Here is an 18,338-nt window from a genome sequence, read left to right on the forward strand (position 1 = left end):
GTGGGTGAGATCATCAGCTCTGAAAGAGCACTGTTATCAGTATATGTTGTGCATGAAACAGTTCTCACCTAGAATACACAGGAATACCACCTTTGTCTGTAGAATCATTTTCTGTCAGGCTGAACTAAAAGACTTCAACTCTCTTTAGCTTCTTTCTGTACAAAGTTCATGATTCATTCATCAAATGTTTTCCATTTTTTGGTATTTCTTCTTTATTTCTCACAGAGCATCAAACCCAGGGCGATCGGTTGTTCTTGCACTTAATGCAGCAGACTAAAAATGTCTTTATTCACATGCAGCAGTAGGTTGTCAGATTACAGAAGAGAGACAGGACGTAAGACATAATATTAAAGTATTTCCACATAGGTCTACAAATGCAAAACAAAACAAAAGGCTAGCCTCGTAGTAAACCTCCAAGCAGAAAAGGCAAAGCAGAAAAAACTGTGCAAAACGATGCAATGACACTACCACTGATTGTAGCACAGAGTGAACACGCTACTTTCATTGTTTCAAAGCAAAGCGGACTGTGTGTTGTCTCCATCTTGGGCACATTCCCACTACTGTACTGCTCCCGTATGAAATACTGTATTAAGGTATTGCTCAGATGGTGTAATATGTAGTAATGGCACAGGGTGGTGGTTCAGTCAAATATGTTCAATAGGCACATTTATTTAGCAGAATTTAAACCTGTCACTTGTTGTTGTTGTTGAGTCCACTTGTTGTTATCTTGAACTGAAGTTTTTATTTTAGTGCAACCTTTTTGTCTGTAGATGGTGGGAAAAGCCCAAATTTTGGTTTATAAATACAGTATAATTTAATCACAGAGTGACAAGCCAAATGGCTTCAGACCAGTGAAACAGGGAGGACTTAATGTATTTACCAAATCAACACACAGAAAGTTATAAAAAGCACCTTTTATATATAAAAATCTATAATGCGCTGCCTTTTCTATTCATTTTCTCATAATCGTAACCAGAATGTTAATATAAGAAGAACGACCTCAATTACAATAAGAACTATTGTGAAAAAATGGAGCGTTTCACAAGTTTTAAGCACTCGGTTTTCCTCAGAATGAAACATTCTTCTCATTTTTGACTTCATCAAACAGAAAAAACTTTCAGAACCTTGAATTCAAAACAAGCAAAATTCACATGCAGAACTGTAAGCCTTTTGCTTTCCACTCCCTTCAAGTTATGGGATTGTATTATTCACTTCCTCTCTGCCTGTTTCATCAGTTTATTGCCCACCCTCTTCCTCACTTATCCTCTTTACAAAAACAATAATAATAAAATTAATAATCTCAGATATAAATTCACCTCACTCCATATCTCAAGTTTTATTTCATTATTTAAATTATCCGTTCTTCATCCCTTCATCAATCATCCTCCCTCTTTTCCAGCGTCTGCCTGGTTTTTATTTTTTGTAGTTGCCAAACTGAATGGCGAACCGGTCGCTCACGCAGCGAAATGCCGCTGGCTGCACCTCCCAGTACTTGACAGGGTTAGAGAACAGGCTGATGCCATTATAGAATGTCCTCTTCATCCCAAATCCACGAGGACAGAAGTCATTCACACCCACTTGGCCGATGTTGTTGGAATGGAGATAAACCACCTAAAAAAAGCCGCAGTGGCAAAGGAGGGACAGTAGAAGAGAGCACTGTGAGAATCAATACCAAATGGAAATCAAAATTGGTTGCACACATTAGATTCACCTGCAGGTATTTCATATCTGGAAGGCCTTGGGGAACACGAGTGAGGCGGTTGTTGTCCAGATGCAGCTCTCTCAGCATGGTCAGGTAGGAAAGGCTGCCGTTCTCTATGTTGCGGATATGGTTAAACCCAAGGCCCAACCTGGAAAATGCCAGGCGAAAGGAACATTTTAAACAGGCAGAAAATGGGCCAATGCATGGCACATTGCACTCAAATGTTTCATGTATTGTGAGCCGAAATAACAGGATAATTCCAGATTATTATCACTTTAAGAAAGTTATATTAAGCCAGGTGAGGAATAGGGCCACGTCAGCCTGTCTCTACTACTATAAATGCAGCACGATGCCACAGGAGCAGAGGAAGAAAGTCTTTGTTCTCATCTGTGTAGCAACTTAATGGGCTGAAAAATGAAGCATATGTGGCAAAAAATGAGGTACCTGCTGGGGCTATTCGAGGACGGAAAGTGTCTCAATCCCCACAGACGTTCATGTTAAAATGCCCACGCTAACAGCAATAAAAGCATGTTTGCAATGTGGCATAAAAACATAGTTTAACCCTTCATAACATCTTCATGGTGAACGTCTTTTAGCCCACTTCATTGTGATAGTGGCTGATAGTCAGGGCAGTGCTCTGCTGGCACAAGGAGCTTTAGCCAGTCACTGTCTGCCAGTCCTTACCTCCAATATTTAACCTTTACATGCACGAGTGACCTCACCCTCCACTCGTCCATAGGTGGGTCAAAAATGATGCGTGTTAAGATCGTTGTGTTTATACTTTTGTCATTTTGGTTAAAAATAATCATTTGTGTTACATTTTGTACTAAACTTTGTTCCACACAAGATGATGATTTCATGTTTAAACGTTTAGAAAATTAGAATAGAAAAAAATTACACAACAGAACAACGTTGAGATCAATTTGTTTGTGTGAAAGAGAATATATGCACATGTGTCCAGACAATTCCTCTCTCTTTATTGCCTTGTCCTTCACTGTAGTTGTGACAAACCAGCTGTTTCTGGCTGTAATCATTGCACACAGTGCATTTCCACACCGACTGCTGACTTTATGATCTTTGTTATATGGAATATTGTTGTCTTTGGTTGGCCCTGTCTGCTGTTTTCCTGTGGCTGAGTTTTAGCTTTTGGCACCCTACACCTTTGCTTCATTGATTGGAGTTTGCAGTTGGAGGCAACTTCCAGCCGACTTCTCTTATTGCCACACCAGGAAGACCCATCATGTGTTGGTGATACCATTCTTGAATTCAGGGTGCTTAGCTGTGAAGAAGGTGTCGGCATCAAGGGTGGCAATGTCAAGTTGTACCACAGCAGCATGGGCCACCTCTATGTTTTACACTTGCAGGTGCAGAGTGGGTGCCAACCATCTGGTCCATAGCATCTACATCTGCTTTGGTCTTGTTTTAGAATATGAAAAATTGTGGGGTTTTTTCACTTTTCTGGTACCAGCCACCATTTTGTTGTGATACATTGTGCTCAGGGGTACAACAGTCATTCATCTCTTGCTGACTTAGCTGAGCACTGTAAGGCTGCCATTGAATCCAAACTCAGTGCTGTAAACGCCCCAGGAGTCAGTAGCCTTCATCAGAGGAAGGATGTCTGCTTTGTCCTATTGTAGAGTCCCCACAATCGTGTCTCCAGCAGCAAAAGGCACACAGGGGGGAACGTTATCCGTGGTGATGCTGCATCTTGTCTTTCTGAACGGACTGCACAATTGCTGGTCAGTGGTTTCCCCCAGATTCTTATGAACTTTGGCACAAGCTAGTCGCCTACAGTGGGGATGAATCGCTGCCTGAAGGCTGAATGAAGGCTGTCTGTTAGTTAAATAATCCTTGAGAGGTTGCACTCTTTGTGGTCCAAAAATATATATCGCTGACAGCCCCAGTTGATAAGAAGGGTCCCATGAAATTCCATAGAAAGAAGATGCAAGTCATTTTGTCAAATGTAGGAAAGGTCAGGTAAAAATTTCAATATATAAAACATGTTTTTTTGAGGAACTGGTCAAATATGAAATAATTACAACTTTTCATTACAAAGATACTACAAGACAACAACCTCACCAGGTCGTTTTGAGCCACTTATAAGGGTTAAAGTCGGTGAACAGGACCTCTCCACTGTATTATCTAAAAATGATAACCGCATCGTCCGAGAAAACAACATTACTGCAAAATGTGGATCACAGAAACCAATGGTTGATCTCACAGTGGCTACGTCTATTTGTTTTGTATTTCTTTTATAAGTAGCCTACAGTTTGAACTCCATACAGACTGCATTTGTGCTCTCTGTGATTACTTTTGGTTTCTAGACATTCTAATGCTTTTCCTTTAACACGAGAGAAATCCTGCAGGGGAGACGTATGCAGAAAAGAGATGGAAGAAACTTGGAACAGCCATTAAAAGACATGATGGCTCTTTCTGACAGAAGATATTTTCATATGTTGTCCAAACATGTGCAGCAAATAAATATTCAAATCATCTGACAAAAGTTGTCCTATAATGTTTTTAAACCTTTCATGGTTTTGCCCGTGATGTCTTCACACCACACATGCTGCACGGTGTGGGTCAGCTCCCTGCTACTTTCAGTGGCCTGTCAATGTAATTTGTATTATTACCCCTAAGGGGCACTGCTGACTGGGAATGTGATCAGGGTGCAAGAACTCAGCTGTGCTCAGAAATGAGTCTGGTGTTTGAGTGTGAAGGAGACCTGTAGAGGTTTTTGTAGCGGCTCAGGTCCTCCAGCTCCACAGCCTGGATCTGATTGTGGTCCAGATGAAGCTCATGGAGACTCTGTGGGAGATCTGAAGTGCAGATAACATAGATGTAAGACTTCACTTCAGCGAGACAACAGATTTGTGTCTTGCTGGACATTCCTTTTTTGTCATGTTGACCATTTGCTTTTTATTTAAATATCTAAAAGGGATAGATGCAGAAATCTGAGCATTCAAATGTTTTTGGGGTCTATCACAATGTGCTACAGGGCACATAAAAACACTGCTGTATATATTTACTAAAGAAAACACTCTACTGTAAATCTACCAAATACTAGAATGTTGAAAGATCTCTAGCATTTTAGCCACAAAGCTAAGTTTTTACCTTTTGGGACTCCGGTTAGTTTGGCCTCTGATATACGCAGAAAGTTCAGTTTCAGTCCCTTAAACGCTCCAGGTTCAAATCCACTGTTCTGGATGGGATTTGCTCCCATTTCTGTAAAAAACAAAAAAACATCATAGCATGAAATAAAATACCTTCCCTTTAATCTTTAAAATCCAATGCCAATGCAACGCAGTAGCAAAGCATCACAGAATGTCCTCTAGGATTCTGACCTATGCAGTTCATGTTATTCAGTCCTGCGAACGCTCCAGCTGGGACCTTCCTGATGCGGTTCTCATGGATCCTTATCTCTACCAGAGAGGCAGGCAGGTTTTTGGGGATAGTGGTCAGCAAATTCTTGGAGAAGTAGAGCTTCTGCATGTGCTTCAAAGGAACAAATGCTCTGGGGTGGACTTTGGAAATAAGATTATTCCTCAGAGACAGGCCCTAAAAAGAAGCAACAACCAAAGAGAGGCCAAATTCAACACCCATTTGGTCTATGAGCTACCAGGAAGTCAGAAAATGAAAGGGAAAAAAGAAAAATGAAGCACAAAATGTGAAAATCATTATTTATGCCCTCTGCTCCTACTATAAGCGTGTTTCAGCTAGAAGACTCCCCACCTACACTGGCTGAAAGATGGAGACAGATGTAGTTGATGTAAGCAGAACTCAATAGAGATGGTATTGTGTTATTTCATGTCAGGGGTTTCCTAAACTGCCAGACTTAATATTTCTCTTGGTCAGAGCTCCAGAATGTGGGTCAGCAGTAAGCAAAGCCTTATTGCTGAGAGAGCTCGAATACTCCCATTTGGCTTCAGGCTCCAACTTGAATACAATTAAAGCTCTCATAGCGGAGGACGACAGAAAGCAAGGAAATTAACCTTTAAATCCCAGAGAAATGGGGGTCTTAATTATATTTCTCACTACCGAAGCCAACACAAGCTGAGATGACTGAGTTGCAGATCTTCGAGAAATGCTGAGCCGATTCTTAAGAATGTAACTGAACCAAATGCTGATGCCTTTAATGAAAAAAGGAGTAGATAGCAAGCTGCTTAACAGTCCCACAGGTTAAAAAATACATATAAACTCCTTACATATTTTAGTAACCTGAGAATTAATCATTAGAGTTGTAATCATTTCTACAATTGATTGTTGTGAATTCAGGTTGTGTGAGACAGAGGCGGCTGTTTGGCTGTGGGTCCCATTCAGGCAGTGAAAAATGTTAAGTACAGCCGTTCCTTTATTGTGAAGGGGAGTGGGGAACATGTTGTGCAGTGTTTCTGGCTCTTACATATAGGTTAGTAAGGCCTTTGAAGTCGTTCTCTTTAATCTCAGTGATACGGTTGTTCTGCAGGTCCAGGAACTTGGTGTCTCGAGGGATATTCTTTGGCACCTCGGTGAAACCTGAAGACAAAAGCAGTGAAAACACAGAAGGGCATCAACCTCTGGTAAACGCTCCCATGGGTGACTACAAACCAACACCCTATAAGCCAGTTTGTTTTAAACTGGGAACTTCTAAGACTACTTCAACCAGACACCGACTTTGGAAAATAAATAGACAGTGTGTGGTTTAAAGGCCTAAGAATTAACCCAATCACACTCCCACACTGTAGCAAATGAGTACCTCGGTGCTCCTTGTCTATTATTTTAATGAAAGGTGGACATAGACACGACCATGGAGGTCACACACGCACGTCAGCACGCCGTGTATAGCTACCATTATTGGTTTGTCGCTGACAAGGACAAGCATACACACTGTCGCACACAGAAACATAAATTCCCCTCCCACCAGATGGGGACACCAGATGTTTCCCATCTGGTTTCCAATTTGACAGAAGTCACAAAGGATGTGATTTAAATACTATAAAGTCACACATCAAATAGAAAGGAGACTGGCACAGCCCCGACATCTACAGACGAATAAAAGCTGTGTGTGTGTTAATGTGTGAGTGGTGGGTAAGTGTTGAATTGAGAAGAAGTCTTTGAGTGGTCTGTTACAGTCAAGCACTTTCTCTCCTCACAGTATTGTTTTGAACTTCACTCATGAATCATTCGAGACTTCCCAGAATATTTGTGTTCTGTGAATCAATATTATACAAATATCTGTCAGAAGAAAGAGCTGAATGTTTGATTTTTAACACTATTTCATGATGTGAAAACACTGAATGTTTCATCACTGAAGGGCACAGTCTGTTATCTTTGGTTACCAAGCGATAAATTCAAACGGCCTAGAACAGACTGCGACACGTGAACACCAAAGTGGCGTTAGAAAATACACCTTTGCTATTTTGTTCAGGGAGCTCTGGAAAAATGACTCAGCGCACGGATAAACACAGCTACCAGTGATCATTAACAAGACCACATCAAAGAGCCACGTGGACGAGTGTATCAGATGTGGTAGCTTAATCCAGACAGGCCACAGTGGACGAATCCCAACCAGGGACGACCTCATCTGGACCGAGGACATGATGCAACTGGGCATGCTGGTGAGAGAGTGCCAGCTGTCCCACTGGGAGCGAGTTTGCCACCAACCACATCTGACCCACAGAGCTGTCCATCTAGAGGTAATTTTAGATATATGGCTTTGGTTGTGCTGTGCCACACCCTCCATGACACCACATAAGATCCAAGCCTTAGTCGCTCCCTCTGACATTCGGCTCCGACGCGTCCTCACAGAGAGATCTAGTGCAGATTTTGCCTTTAGAGAGCAAATATACATTCGTGAAAGCTGTGTGGAAAATATCGAGTTTCTATCCTCAGTATATTCTTTAAATCATAAACCACGCTCTGCATTTATGATTTCTTTTTTTGTTTAAACATGCAATAAAGTTATTACAGCTGCTGTGAGACTAAGGGTGCAGGATGTTACCAGGATGATTCATGTGGTAGGAAATATTTACCTTGCAGTCAACGCCTGCAGCTTTTGGCAGGCCTCCTGCCAGTTGGAAACCTTCAAATCTGCGTGCCAGGCATCAAAACTAACAAACTTGATGGGAATACCTAGGAAAAAGCTTTCACCGAGACCCTGATTAAATGAATCCTTAAACCCTCTAAACCTCAAACCACCGCTCTTCAACCACATCTGCCACAAATCTCAAAGCCTTTACCGCAAACTGACAAAACTAGCACCCTCTAAAACCCCAGTTCAACTCAACACAAATACTCAACATCATGCTGGGATCCACACTGAGAGGAGACAGACGCCAGCACCAAAATACATCTGTTCTAAATAAGCACTTGACATCTCGGAAATTATACGCTTCCACATTTACCCGCTGCTGAAAGACCAGGGACAGTAAGTATATAGAGGTTGTAAAATGATGATTCGACAAAACCATTATGTCTAAACCAAGGCGTCTTATTAGAGTTATATAGCTAGTATAATGTGAAAAATCTTTACATCCATAATTAAGACATAACTCAGTTTCTTTTAGTCTCTTTTAAAATGTCTGCAGTGACTAAATTGTACTGGATGCTTTTATGGAAACGACTTAACTCACAGACAGACAGTAAAAACATAATGCAAACTTTGGCACAGTTCTGCTTTTATTTTTATCTACTGGAAAAGCAAAAATATATTTTTAAACAAACCGCTAATACTAGCTCAACGTGGTTTATTCCTCATAGTGAATATAACTGCAAATAATCCTCACGAGGTGTTAAAATCATAAAAGAAAAACTCAATATTTAATTTAATTTCCTTCAATAAAGTTTTATTGAATTGAATTGTTAACATCTTGTTAAATGGTTTAATTCTCAAGCTTCCACCTCATTGTCTTTCACATCACCTAGCTAGCTAGCGAGCTAGCGAACTAACAAGGTGCATACAGCACTTAGCTGCTTATTTATGCTGTTTATTTGCCATTTTAGAGAATTTTAAATGTCTTTGGCCATATTTTAGAACTACTAGGAATTGAGACTTTTACTTCTTTACCTTCTAATAACTGCCTATTAATAACATACAGAAGTTGTACATTAATATGTCAAGATAGAAATACATTCTCACCTTTTCAGTACTTAATACTTATAAGGTTTTTTAATCTAAACCAGCAAAAACTAACAATTGTTAGAAGTGTCTAAATAGGCTTTCTAACTCTGAACATGTTTTCTATCTAAAGTGAAGTTCTACTCATATTTCCCCAGCAGTTTGATCTTCATGCTCGTGTGTGACTGTCTCCGAAGTACAAAGACAGTCACACAAGGTCACTCGTTCAAAGCTGGCTGCTTTTCACACACATGCATTTCCACACAAAATATGCAGATCTTTTATTTCCAAGAACTGAAAAAGCTCTTTCCTTAGACCATTTGGTTATCTGCATTTCCATAATAGTTTCCAAGAATAAGACTGCTTAAGTATAAAAAGAAACTCAACAGCTGTTTTTACACATCTTTTTAGCAAGTGACTATATCTCGCACTACTCCTCTTCAGCCCAGTTGGTTACAACAACGCAGAAGATTAAATAAGCGTAATGAGGTGACCAAGATGAAAAATTAAGCAATGTGGAAGTGCCAAAAACTGTGAGCCCATCAGAGCCGAAATAAACATGCTTATGTTTAAACGTTGTTATATTGTTCTTGGTATCTATAGCTACAATTTCCTGCTTGGCAACTATGAAGTGGATGATTTCTGTTTTTTACACCTTCTTATGAAGTCAGCATCCCAACTTCACATCACAGTGAATTACGAATGCATTTTGTTTCACAAAGCTTTAACTGACAAATTTCCAGGTTTGCCCTCTTGTCTGAATATTGTCATGTCTGGCTTCAACAAACCAACATGGCAATCCCCAAAATGACAAGTGTGCAACTTGCAATCTGCAAACCAAAAGTGTGACTCACTGTCACCACTCCATCTATTTTACAGTCTTTTTTTAGAGGCACTTCACCAACAGTGAGCATACGAGAGACTGAGGTAGTATTGTTTGAATAGTAATGTTAGTTGTAGCAAAATTAGTGTCAAATTGTCCAAATTGCTGCAACTACATCAGACAGAAATATTCCCTGGAACTAAATTTAGCTACTGCCTCCAGAAGGGGCCCAGGGTCACTAGTCTGTAGGGAAGTAAAACATGAATTTAACTCTAATTATTCTATTAAAGGGGTTTTGTATTATGTGTGTGTTAAATTTTTTTCAGCTGTTGCATTAAACCTTGAAAATACACATTCTGTAACAGAAGAACAAAATTGGGAAAAATAGAACTTTATCTTTTAGACTGGACCACATCTGAGTGGTCCACATCACGGACCACATCTGAGTGGTCCACATCACGGACCACATCTGAGATCCAAAACTTGATGAATAGTTTCAGAATCTTTTTGTTGTATAAGAAAAACATACACTTCTTATTTACAAAGAGCAGTTGGCCTAATTAGGATGCTTTTAAGCAATAATTCCCAGTCCCAGTAACTTGCCTAGTGTTCATGAAATATGTGGTCATTTGTGCTTTTTTTCATATAGAAAAAGGCATAAATAAGTGTTTTATATTGGTTAATAAAGAACAAATGCAAAGAGCAAGTAGTTAGACATTAAGTTGACATTAATACTAGATGTTACCAAGCATATGTGCAAAAACATTTACAAGACTCATTTACAAAGTTCCCTTTTTTGCCCACCGTAGGGTGGCTGTGGCTCAGGAGGTAGAGCGGGTCTCCTACATATCAGAAGTTAGCTGTTCGATTCCCTTCAGTGTGCATCTTGAAGTGCCCTTGGGCAAAATACTGAACCCTGAGTTTCCCTCAGTTCCCTGGAATGTGTAGATCAATATTAGACAGAAGTGCCGAGGCATAGATAAAAGTGAGTGTATGAATGCATGTTTTGGGGTAAATGAGGCCAAAAGTGAGCAGAAAGTGTTTCGAGTCAGTCTGAGGATAAAAACGTGTCGTGTAAGTATCAGTTATTTTTTAATTTTCTCTGCCGACCTCTAATTCTCTGACTTTATCACTTTTTTCTTTTATTCTCGGTTACTCCTGACATCTTTTGATATAATCTTTACTCTGTTCTGCTCACACAGTGTCTCCTCCTCTCCCACCCAGTAGCTTCCCTCAAAGTCTGGAACACCAAATCCCTCAAAGACATGCCTTTCCCTGTCAAAATATACCACCATTATCCCAGTGGAGAAATCCCCTCCCTCCCACTCTAAAGAAGGGCTCATAAATGTTATGCAAGGTTTGGACCAGTAAGACAACTATTTTGTTTCCCTTTCTGAACTTCCTGCCACACTCACACACTGTGAAATGAAGACAAAGCTTTACACAAATACATACTGATGCTCTATTTCCTTCCCACACACTCACTAACCGAGATCAGAACACTGGACGACCCTGAGATGGCACTGGCAGCCAAAGGGGCATGTGGGTATTTCGTGAGGGAACAGATCGTCAGCTGAACCCTCTTCAGGATCCCTCATCATTTCCATGGTCATCTCGGCATCCATGCTGTCCAGGGCAAAATCCCAGAAGCCTTTCTGCTCAAAGGGCAAGGCAGAGGAAGGGGAGGGCAGCTGGACCGCGCATAGCAACAGCAGAAAGGAGCAATGTGGCAACATTTTTAATTGAAGCACCTGAAAAGACACAAAGGAACGAGAGTAGCCTTAGCGTTAATGCAACAAAGTAGAAATTTCATCCAGTGTAGAGACATTTTGTGTGTGTGTGTGTGTGTGTGTGTGTGTGTGTGTGTGTGTGTGTGTGTGTGTGTGTGTGTGTGTGTGTGTGTGTGAACAGGAATATGCACATCTAAGTGTTTCTGAAGTAAGCATGCAGGAGAAAGGAAAACTGCATGTCAGGGCTGGATACCTGTTCTGTCACAGACAGCACATACTCGCTGGTGTATTTCATTTCACTCTAAAATAGCATGAAATGCTCTGCTCATTCATAATTACAGCCCTACTCTTTATTGCACACCTAGAAGGACGAGTGAAACTAAGGCTATGGAGGGCAAATGCACCGAGTCCCCTCCAGCACTTGCCAGCATTTGACTCTGGGAAGAAAAGTGACTTCAACCGCACCATGTCACTGTCTGCCTCGTGCACACCACAGGTCTCATAAGAGTAAGTCTCTTCTAACTAGCCAATCAGATAGCGCGAGGGACATCACCTACAGTAAATTGTGGAAAAGTTTATTCCTGCAAATGAGCATTGCAACAAAGCCACCATTCATTTACAGGAGAAAGTGGGTGTGCAAGGGCAAATGTGTGCATACAGGTTTGCATGGTTTCTCAGGAAACAGACGCCATGATGTCATAGTATGCGCGTGCACACACACACACACTGCTTACATGTCATCAGACATGTAAGCAGTGTGTGTGTGTGTGCATTTTTGTTTGCCTACTTTACACAGGGTGCACTGACCTAACTAACACTTCAGCACAGTCATTCCTCCCCCTAAAAAGTCATTACTAGAAAAAAAAAAGAGCGAGACTGTTAGCAGGTCACTTGAGCCGTGCAGCATACAGAGTCGTAAACATGACCCTAGAGGCTAATCCTATGAAGTGACCTTTTAAGCTCTCATTTTTTCGTGTTAATTCCTCCTCTGATCTCCAGCTCCGTAATCCTGCATAAGACTGAAAAGATGGTTAGTATGCAAATGGGCCTTGATAAACACAAGAGTTTTGTAGCAACATGATCTGTTTTTCACTGGAAACAAGAAGATGAAATGACTCAACTCCCAATATTATCAGAACTAAGGGGAGTACAAGGGGGAGCCGAGGGCGGAGCTAACAGATGGAAGCAAGTGAGCGTGTCTTTAGAGCATTCGAGCCTCTCGTGAGTAAATATTGAGTTGTGAGCTCTTATTTAAGAAAATAATGTATTAATTCTCTGACCACTGCAATTGCAAATGGAATTTTCTCTACTCAAAGAAATAATGGTATTATTTAAGGAAAGAAGAAAGACGTGGATGTGGACCTGGCCAGGAAGCACAAATATCTGGCCCCTGTAGTTTGCTCCCTGCAATAAAAATAGCTGCCAAATTATACCAGAAAAGAAAAAGCACCACTGGCCTTGGCTTGGTCAGAAGAATGCAGCCAAAAGGACACAGCTAGGGCATATAGTCAGCATCACACAATGACACGCAGCACACAAAAGAGCTGGAAGATATACAGAAGACACCACTAGACCTATTTATACACCTACAATTTCTGCAGTTTGTCCCTTTGCAACATTATGGGAGGTATAAGAAGTATACGTTGTAAATCCACAAAAAGTGTCACCCATGATCTAATTTGTGGAGCCTTTTTCTCTCAGTCAGACCAAAGAATTGAAGCGATGTGACAGACGATTTGCAGACAGAGGTGCTGAGCATCAAAGAGAAGAAAAAAAGGGAGACAGGAACAAGTCTGATACAGTTTATTATCACCCAGGAATTACATACAAGGCTACTATAAACACGTCATGAAGATAAGCCTTTACTATGTCCCACAATTAAGGAGTCGGTAATACCCACTTTTATCCAACCCTGGTGTTTGTACATATGAATTTCTTTCCCTCCAGCTGTGAGCTGTGAAACATCCGGGCTGAGACGGAAACAAACCAAAGCCTTCAGCCTTAATTGTTGTTGCCTTGGCTCTTCATCTCGCCTCCCATCCAAAGGGCGAGTGGTTTAATGGATGGATGGCTGGCTATTCCTGTCTCACTTTACTGTCTGCAGTGTGTGTGTGTAGCTGGAGGGAGTGCAGACGACACAAAAAAGGAAAAAGGAAAGAGCAGAACGATAATTATGAGACAGACAGAGAGAAGAAAGAAAAAGTGGGAGTTGTGTGTAAGCAGAAGGTTGTGGGCAACAAGGGAGCCGAAGGATCACAGGAACAAAAGGACTTTCCAAGTCGTAGCATCTCTCCTGCACTACTTGGCAAAAATTAAGTGAACACTCAGTCGATATCTTTGCCTTTTGGACTTTACATCTATTTTTAGTGCTTTTAACTAAAACACTGAGCCTGAATTGACAGAAACTGCACCTGAATTTGCAGCTGCAACCAGGCTAATGTTTTTCGTTTGGGAAGAAATCCCCTTTAAATCTATGCGTATCCACATGCTTTTGAGAATACAGCGCTGCTACTGATCCCTCGGGCTCGGTGCTGAAACAGCACAAGCACAAACATCCCTCTACCTTCAAAAAAAAGTGAACAGACCAAAGACGGAAAATTAAGGAATTTCCCTGCAAGCTTAAAGATGCCTCACTCTCAGTTTGTCAGTCACGCCCACATACTCACACTTAATATGTCTGTGTAAACAACCACATGTGGTTGAAGCTGTCATAACAGGCAGGCGAAAACAGAAACTTCCAATTCTTCACTGTTGAATTCAAATGTGAAAATTGGACAAGAGGGAGAGGCAAGAGACGTAGATTCTGAGACAGAGCACAGTAAAGTCTGCTTTCGGCTGCTCCTTTATTCACATGGTGGGTATCTCTCCATGTTTCATTTGGCTGTTTTTTATGCCGGATGTTCTTCCTGACGCAACCCCAAAAGGATGTGAGGTTGCATCAGGACGTAGTTCTGGTAAAAAGCATCCATCAAGTCCTGGGTTATTCATCGCGCCTCACATCACTGCACTGTGTTACAGCCAGAGTTCATAAAAATGATAGCATTTGCCTTTTTCAAGCTAAACATACATATGTTTAAACTCAGTGCTCTCTGAGATGCCAGTAATGTCACTCTGTTCTGCAGATGAAAGAGAGGAAACATTCATCTTTTTCCTACTTTGACCCCTACGAGAGATGAGGTCTCACCCTGTGACATCGCTGTACAGTGAACCTGACGTAAAACGCACCTCGTTTTCATCCTCTGGAACAGTTCAGCTCTGCTTTGAGTTGAGTTGGCAGAATTAAGGTGGGGCAGAGAGCTCAGCAAGTGCCAGCTGGCTCTGCAACACCACTGTATTGGCAGCCGCCACGTCAACGCTTGGTGCCGATTAAGATCACACGGTGGCTCCAAGTGATCACAGTGCTGACTGTGCTGAAACGATCTGACATGGCTTAACATGGCGTTGCAGAGAATAAATAGAAATCTGGTCACTGAGTGAGAAAGTTTTTTCCCCTTGACTTGGACAGAAGCTGCAGTAAACTCGGACACACGTCACCTGCTTTAATAACCTTGTGTCAGAGTTTATTAACTCACGAATACATGACATATGATCTTGTAAGCAGCGTGGGTAACACTGTACACCTGTTTCACATTTTTACACAAGTGTAAACCTACCACAATGTTTGCAAGTAGGATGTCAAACAAACACAAAGACTCTGACACACTCACACGCGTCCCCAATTCATGCACTCTTCAGACAGGCAGGCTGTTAGGCGGGTCTGGTACAAGCATTCGGGTGGAGTTAACTGCCCCAGCAGCTGTAATTTGGTGACTGCCGTCCCTAAAAAAAGGAACTGTTTGGCAGCTCCTCTGATGCCACCAAGCTTGGATGTGGTGGTGAGCAGCTCAGTGCTGCAGAGATGAGGCTTAACCAAATGCACAGCAGTGAGCAGAGCAAAGCTAAAAAGCAAAAAAAGAGCCTAATCAGTCAGCTGGAGAGGAGCGTAGGACCTGAGGATCCACGCCTGTGGGCAGATGAGCCTCAGAGCATGTGGACTATTCCAAAACTTGGGCCAGTTATAAGTGTGGTATGAAGAGAGACTATAAACAATGGTTGCTTTATGACAACCCAAAATGGAACAATTGGCATATTTTATTGTCAAAACATGGCCAAAAAAAGCACAACTTCTAACTGGAGAAAAGAAATTATAACTACCATCTGCAGAGAGAATGTGTAGCTGCATGGGACTGAGTATGCATTTAGGCAAATGTATGATAGAAAAAATAAATGTAGGCAGCTTCAGGTTGTCTTGGAGATGACCAAAGGTGCACCATAATAAGTGCCCAGGCAGGCAGGTGGACGGATAGACAGAGAGATAGTGAGAATCACAGGACAGACAGAGCAGCAGGTGTAGAGCGGCAATAGGAAAGCAGCCTGTTTGTTCCTGAATCTGTTTGTTCCTGAAGCTTCAGACCATCATTTTGACGGGCTGAAGTCAGACTAACACAGTTTCCCTGTCTTTAAGGAGACAGTTCAGTGTCTCATACAGGGGAGTTAACCACTGGACATATAATGATCATTACAAGACAGAACTGGGTCACTGAGGGAGGAAAAAGGTTGTTCTTCAAAGAGCTTCATATTTTGTCTGCATAATATTATGTTAAAAAACAAAATACAGCTAAGAGGAGAGCGAGCTATAATAATCTTTTTGCCAAAGAAAGTACCTCCACACACAGTGTGTCGGCCTACCCAGAGCTGAATTTGAGGGTAAAGCAGGTCTGTATACAAGAAGGACTCGAAAGGCTGTTTCACTATAATTATTCTCCCAAAATGAGGATGCATGGATGGACCTAAAAGACCTGCTCTACACGATGTTACATTTAGAGCCTGATGATAGAATAAGAGCCCACTTATTTAGAGAACCAACTAAGTGGAAAGAGGTTTGCTTAATTATCTTCTTACCTTTAGAAGATTAGAGCTTGAATGAGCTTTGGAGATTCATTGCGCCATCTTGTGGGCGCCTGGGGTAAGAGCTAAAACTACAGGTCAACGCTATGGACCACAAGATGCAACAGGTTGAATCTCAAAGCCATCAAATACACATATTCATAATCAGATATTTGCAGGGAAATAAATGAATGATTAAAATGATTTCTATTCATTTCTATCAGTGTACTGTGTTTTCAGCTATAAATATAAACGCTGGCAGCTCCATCAAAACTTAAAAAATATTTGGGAAACTTTTTGTTAAAAAAAAAAGAAAAAAGAAAGAAAAAAGCGGAGGCAACTATCTCATTTGAAGTAATACACATTTATACTAAAGTTGCTTCCGAGTCAGCTGCCAAGTTAAAAAGTACATATATTAAAATAACCCAACTCCCCTACCTTTGGGAAAGAAATAAGATTTTTATTCCAAGTTCCAAAAAGTAGGTTGACGATTGCTTTTCTCCCTCTGTGCGTCAGTTTATCTTGGAGATGATAAAATATCCTATATTTTCATCACATTTAGGGATTATCGCGGTGTTTCCCTATGATCCGCTGACATCCAGCCGCAGCTCCGTGTGCAACTGCGTCCGCGTCAGGCCACCGTGTGCGCGCCTTCCAGTCCAAGTCGAGGAAATGACTGCGTTCCGAGGGAGTTGAGCCCATAAAGTTAACAAACCAGGCTCTGAGCTTCGGAGAAGAAGGAGGAGGAAGAGGAGGGAGTAGGTCTACTTCCTTGCTGTATTTCAGCAGCCTGCCAGTAACGGCTGAAAGTAGCAGAGCTGTGATATTACAAGCAATCGTTTCTGCAGTGAAACCGCAGCAGATAACATCCACAACTTTGATTTATTTACGGCCAGTTCTGTGGAAAGGTCTTGAGCCAACCCTTATTTCTTTATATTTTGCATCCAAGGAGGCAGTTTCTTGTATTTCTTTCAAGTGGCTTTGAGTAATATTTCTGCAGTTTCTCTACAAGACGTCCTAAGTGCATTTAAGTTCATTGGCGGATTTTTCACAAATTTTTAGTTAAGTTCTTGAAACTGACCATTATCAGAGGAATTGTTTTTGTTTGTTAGGCCACTTAACACCGACCTATAAATTATTTAAGCATATAAATGCACCTAACGTAAAGGATGAACCAGTTCGGTGCCTATAAAGAGCTAACATATCCTTTATCTTCTGACATTTTGTTATTAGCAGCCCGCTGCAGAAAACATTTGTTTCATCTGTTTCCATTTCTTTAGTTGAATCTATGTCGATAACACAGACCAACAAGGTGGTTTTCAAAGTGCTATTAGCCAAGAACTTGGCATATCTTAGTGTGGTGCAGTGTGTTCTTAAAAATGATGAAACTACACAAGAACTGGACTGAAAATCTGTGACAATGGGTCTTATGGAGTGATGAATCCAAATTAGATTTTTTTTTGCTTCAAATCTAATTATAGGGGAGGAAAGAGATACAAAAGTGAATGTCTATAAAACATAGTATGTCACAGGCTGGATTTCAGCCAGCAGTGTTGGGATCTTGTCAAAATTGATGAAATTATGAAAGCAGAAAAGTAGATTGGATCCAAAATGGAAGCGCTTTCTCTGACTACCAACAGCTTCCTTTTTCAGCACGATAGTGATGCTAACACTGTGCCAGCACAGTAAAACCATACCTGGACAGAAACTCTCACACAGCAACACTATCAGCCATGGACTGACATCCCCGAGCCCGCACCTTACTGAAGCAGCGTGGAGTCATCTAGACCTACAATGAAGCAAAACGGAGCAAACATCCAAAGAAGCACCAAATCACAACAAGGGTTGTGTCAAGAATAAAGGCGGTCGTGCCAAAGATAATCTTGTTAGAACTGTACAAACTCTGCTTTTGCCTTATATGCTGTTTTGTCCATTCACATTTCCTCCTGTTTCAAGATGTCTGCGCATCTATCTCCACATTTACCTAGCACGATATAAATGGCTGCTCAAGACTTTGCACAGCGTTATATGTATACAGTTTTCAAGATGGCTATTAGGGCAGGA

At 41.2% G+C, this 18,338-nt stretch overlaps 1 protein-coding gene across 1 annotated transcript; it reads right to left on the reverse strand.

Moving 5' to 3' along the window:
* Positions 1–266: 266 nt before the first annotated feature.
* bgnb (biglycan b) lies at positions 267–16,978 on the reverse strand. Its single transcript, XM_085442918.1, has 8 exons — positions 16,713–16,978; positions 11,108–11,369; positions 6,102–6,214; positions 5,044–5,257; positions 4,814–4,924; positions 4,425–4,518; positions 1,712–1,850; positions 267–1,611 (listed from the first exon to the last, which is right to left on the reverse strand). The coding sequence occupies exons 2-8, from the start codon at positions 11,352–11,354 to the stop codon at positions 1,414–1,416; spliced, it is 1,116 nt and encodes a 371-aa protein (XP_085299044.1). The 5' UTR covers positions 11,355–11,369; positions 16,713–16,978; the 3' UTR covers positions 267–1,413.
* Between the last annotated feature and the right edge of the window lie 1,360 nt (positions 16,979–18,338).

The sequence above is a fragment of the Copadichromis virginalis genome, linkage group LG20 (genome assembly GCF_057382275.1).
Source record: "Copadichromis virginalis isolate Kocher_CV1m ecotype Utaka linkage group LG20, C_Virginalis_male_GT1.1, whole genome shotgun sequence".
In the NCBI taxonomy this organism is placed as follows: Eukaryota; Metazoa; Chordata; class Actinopteri; order Cichliformes; family Cichlidae; genus Copadichromis; species Copadichromis virginalis.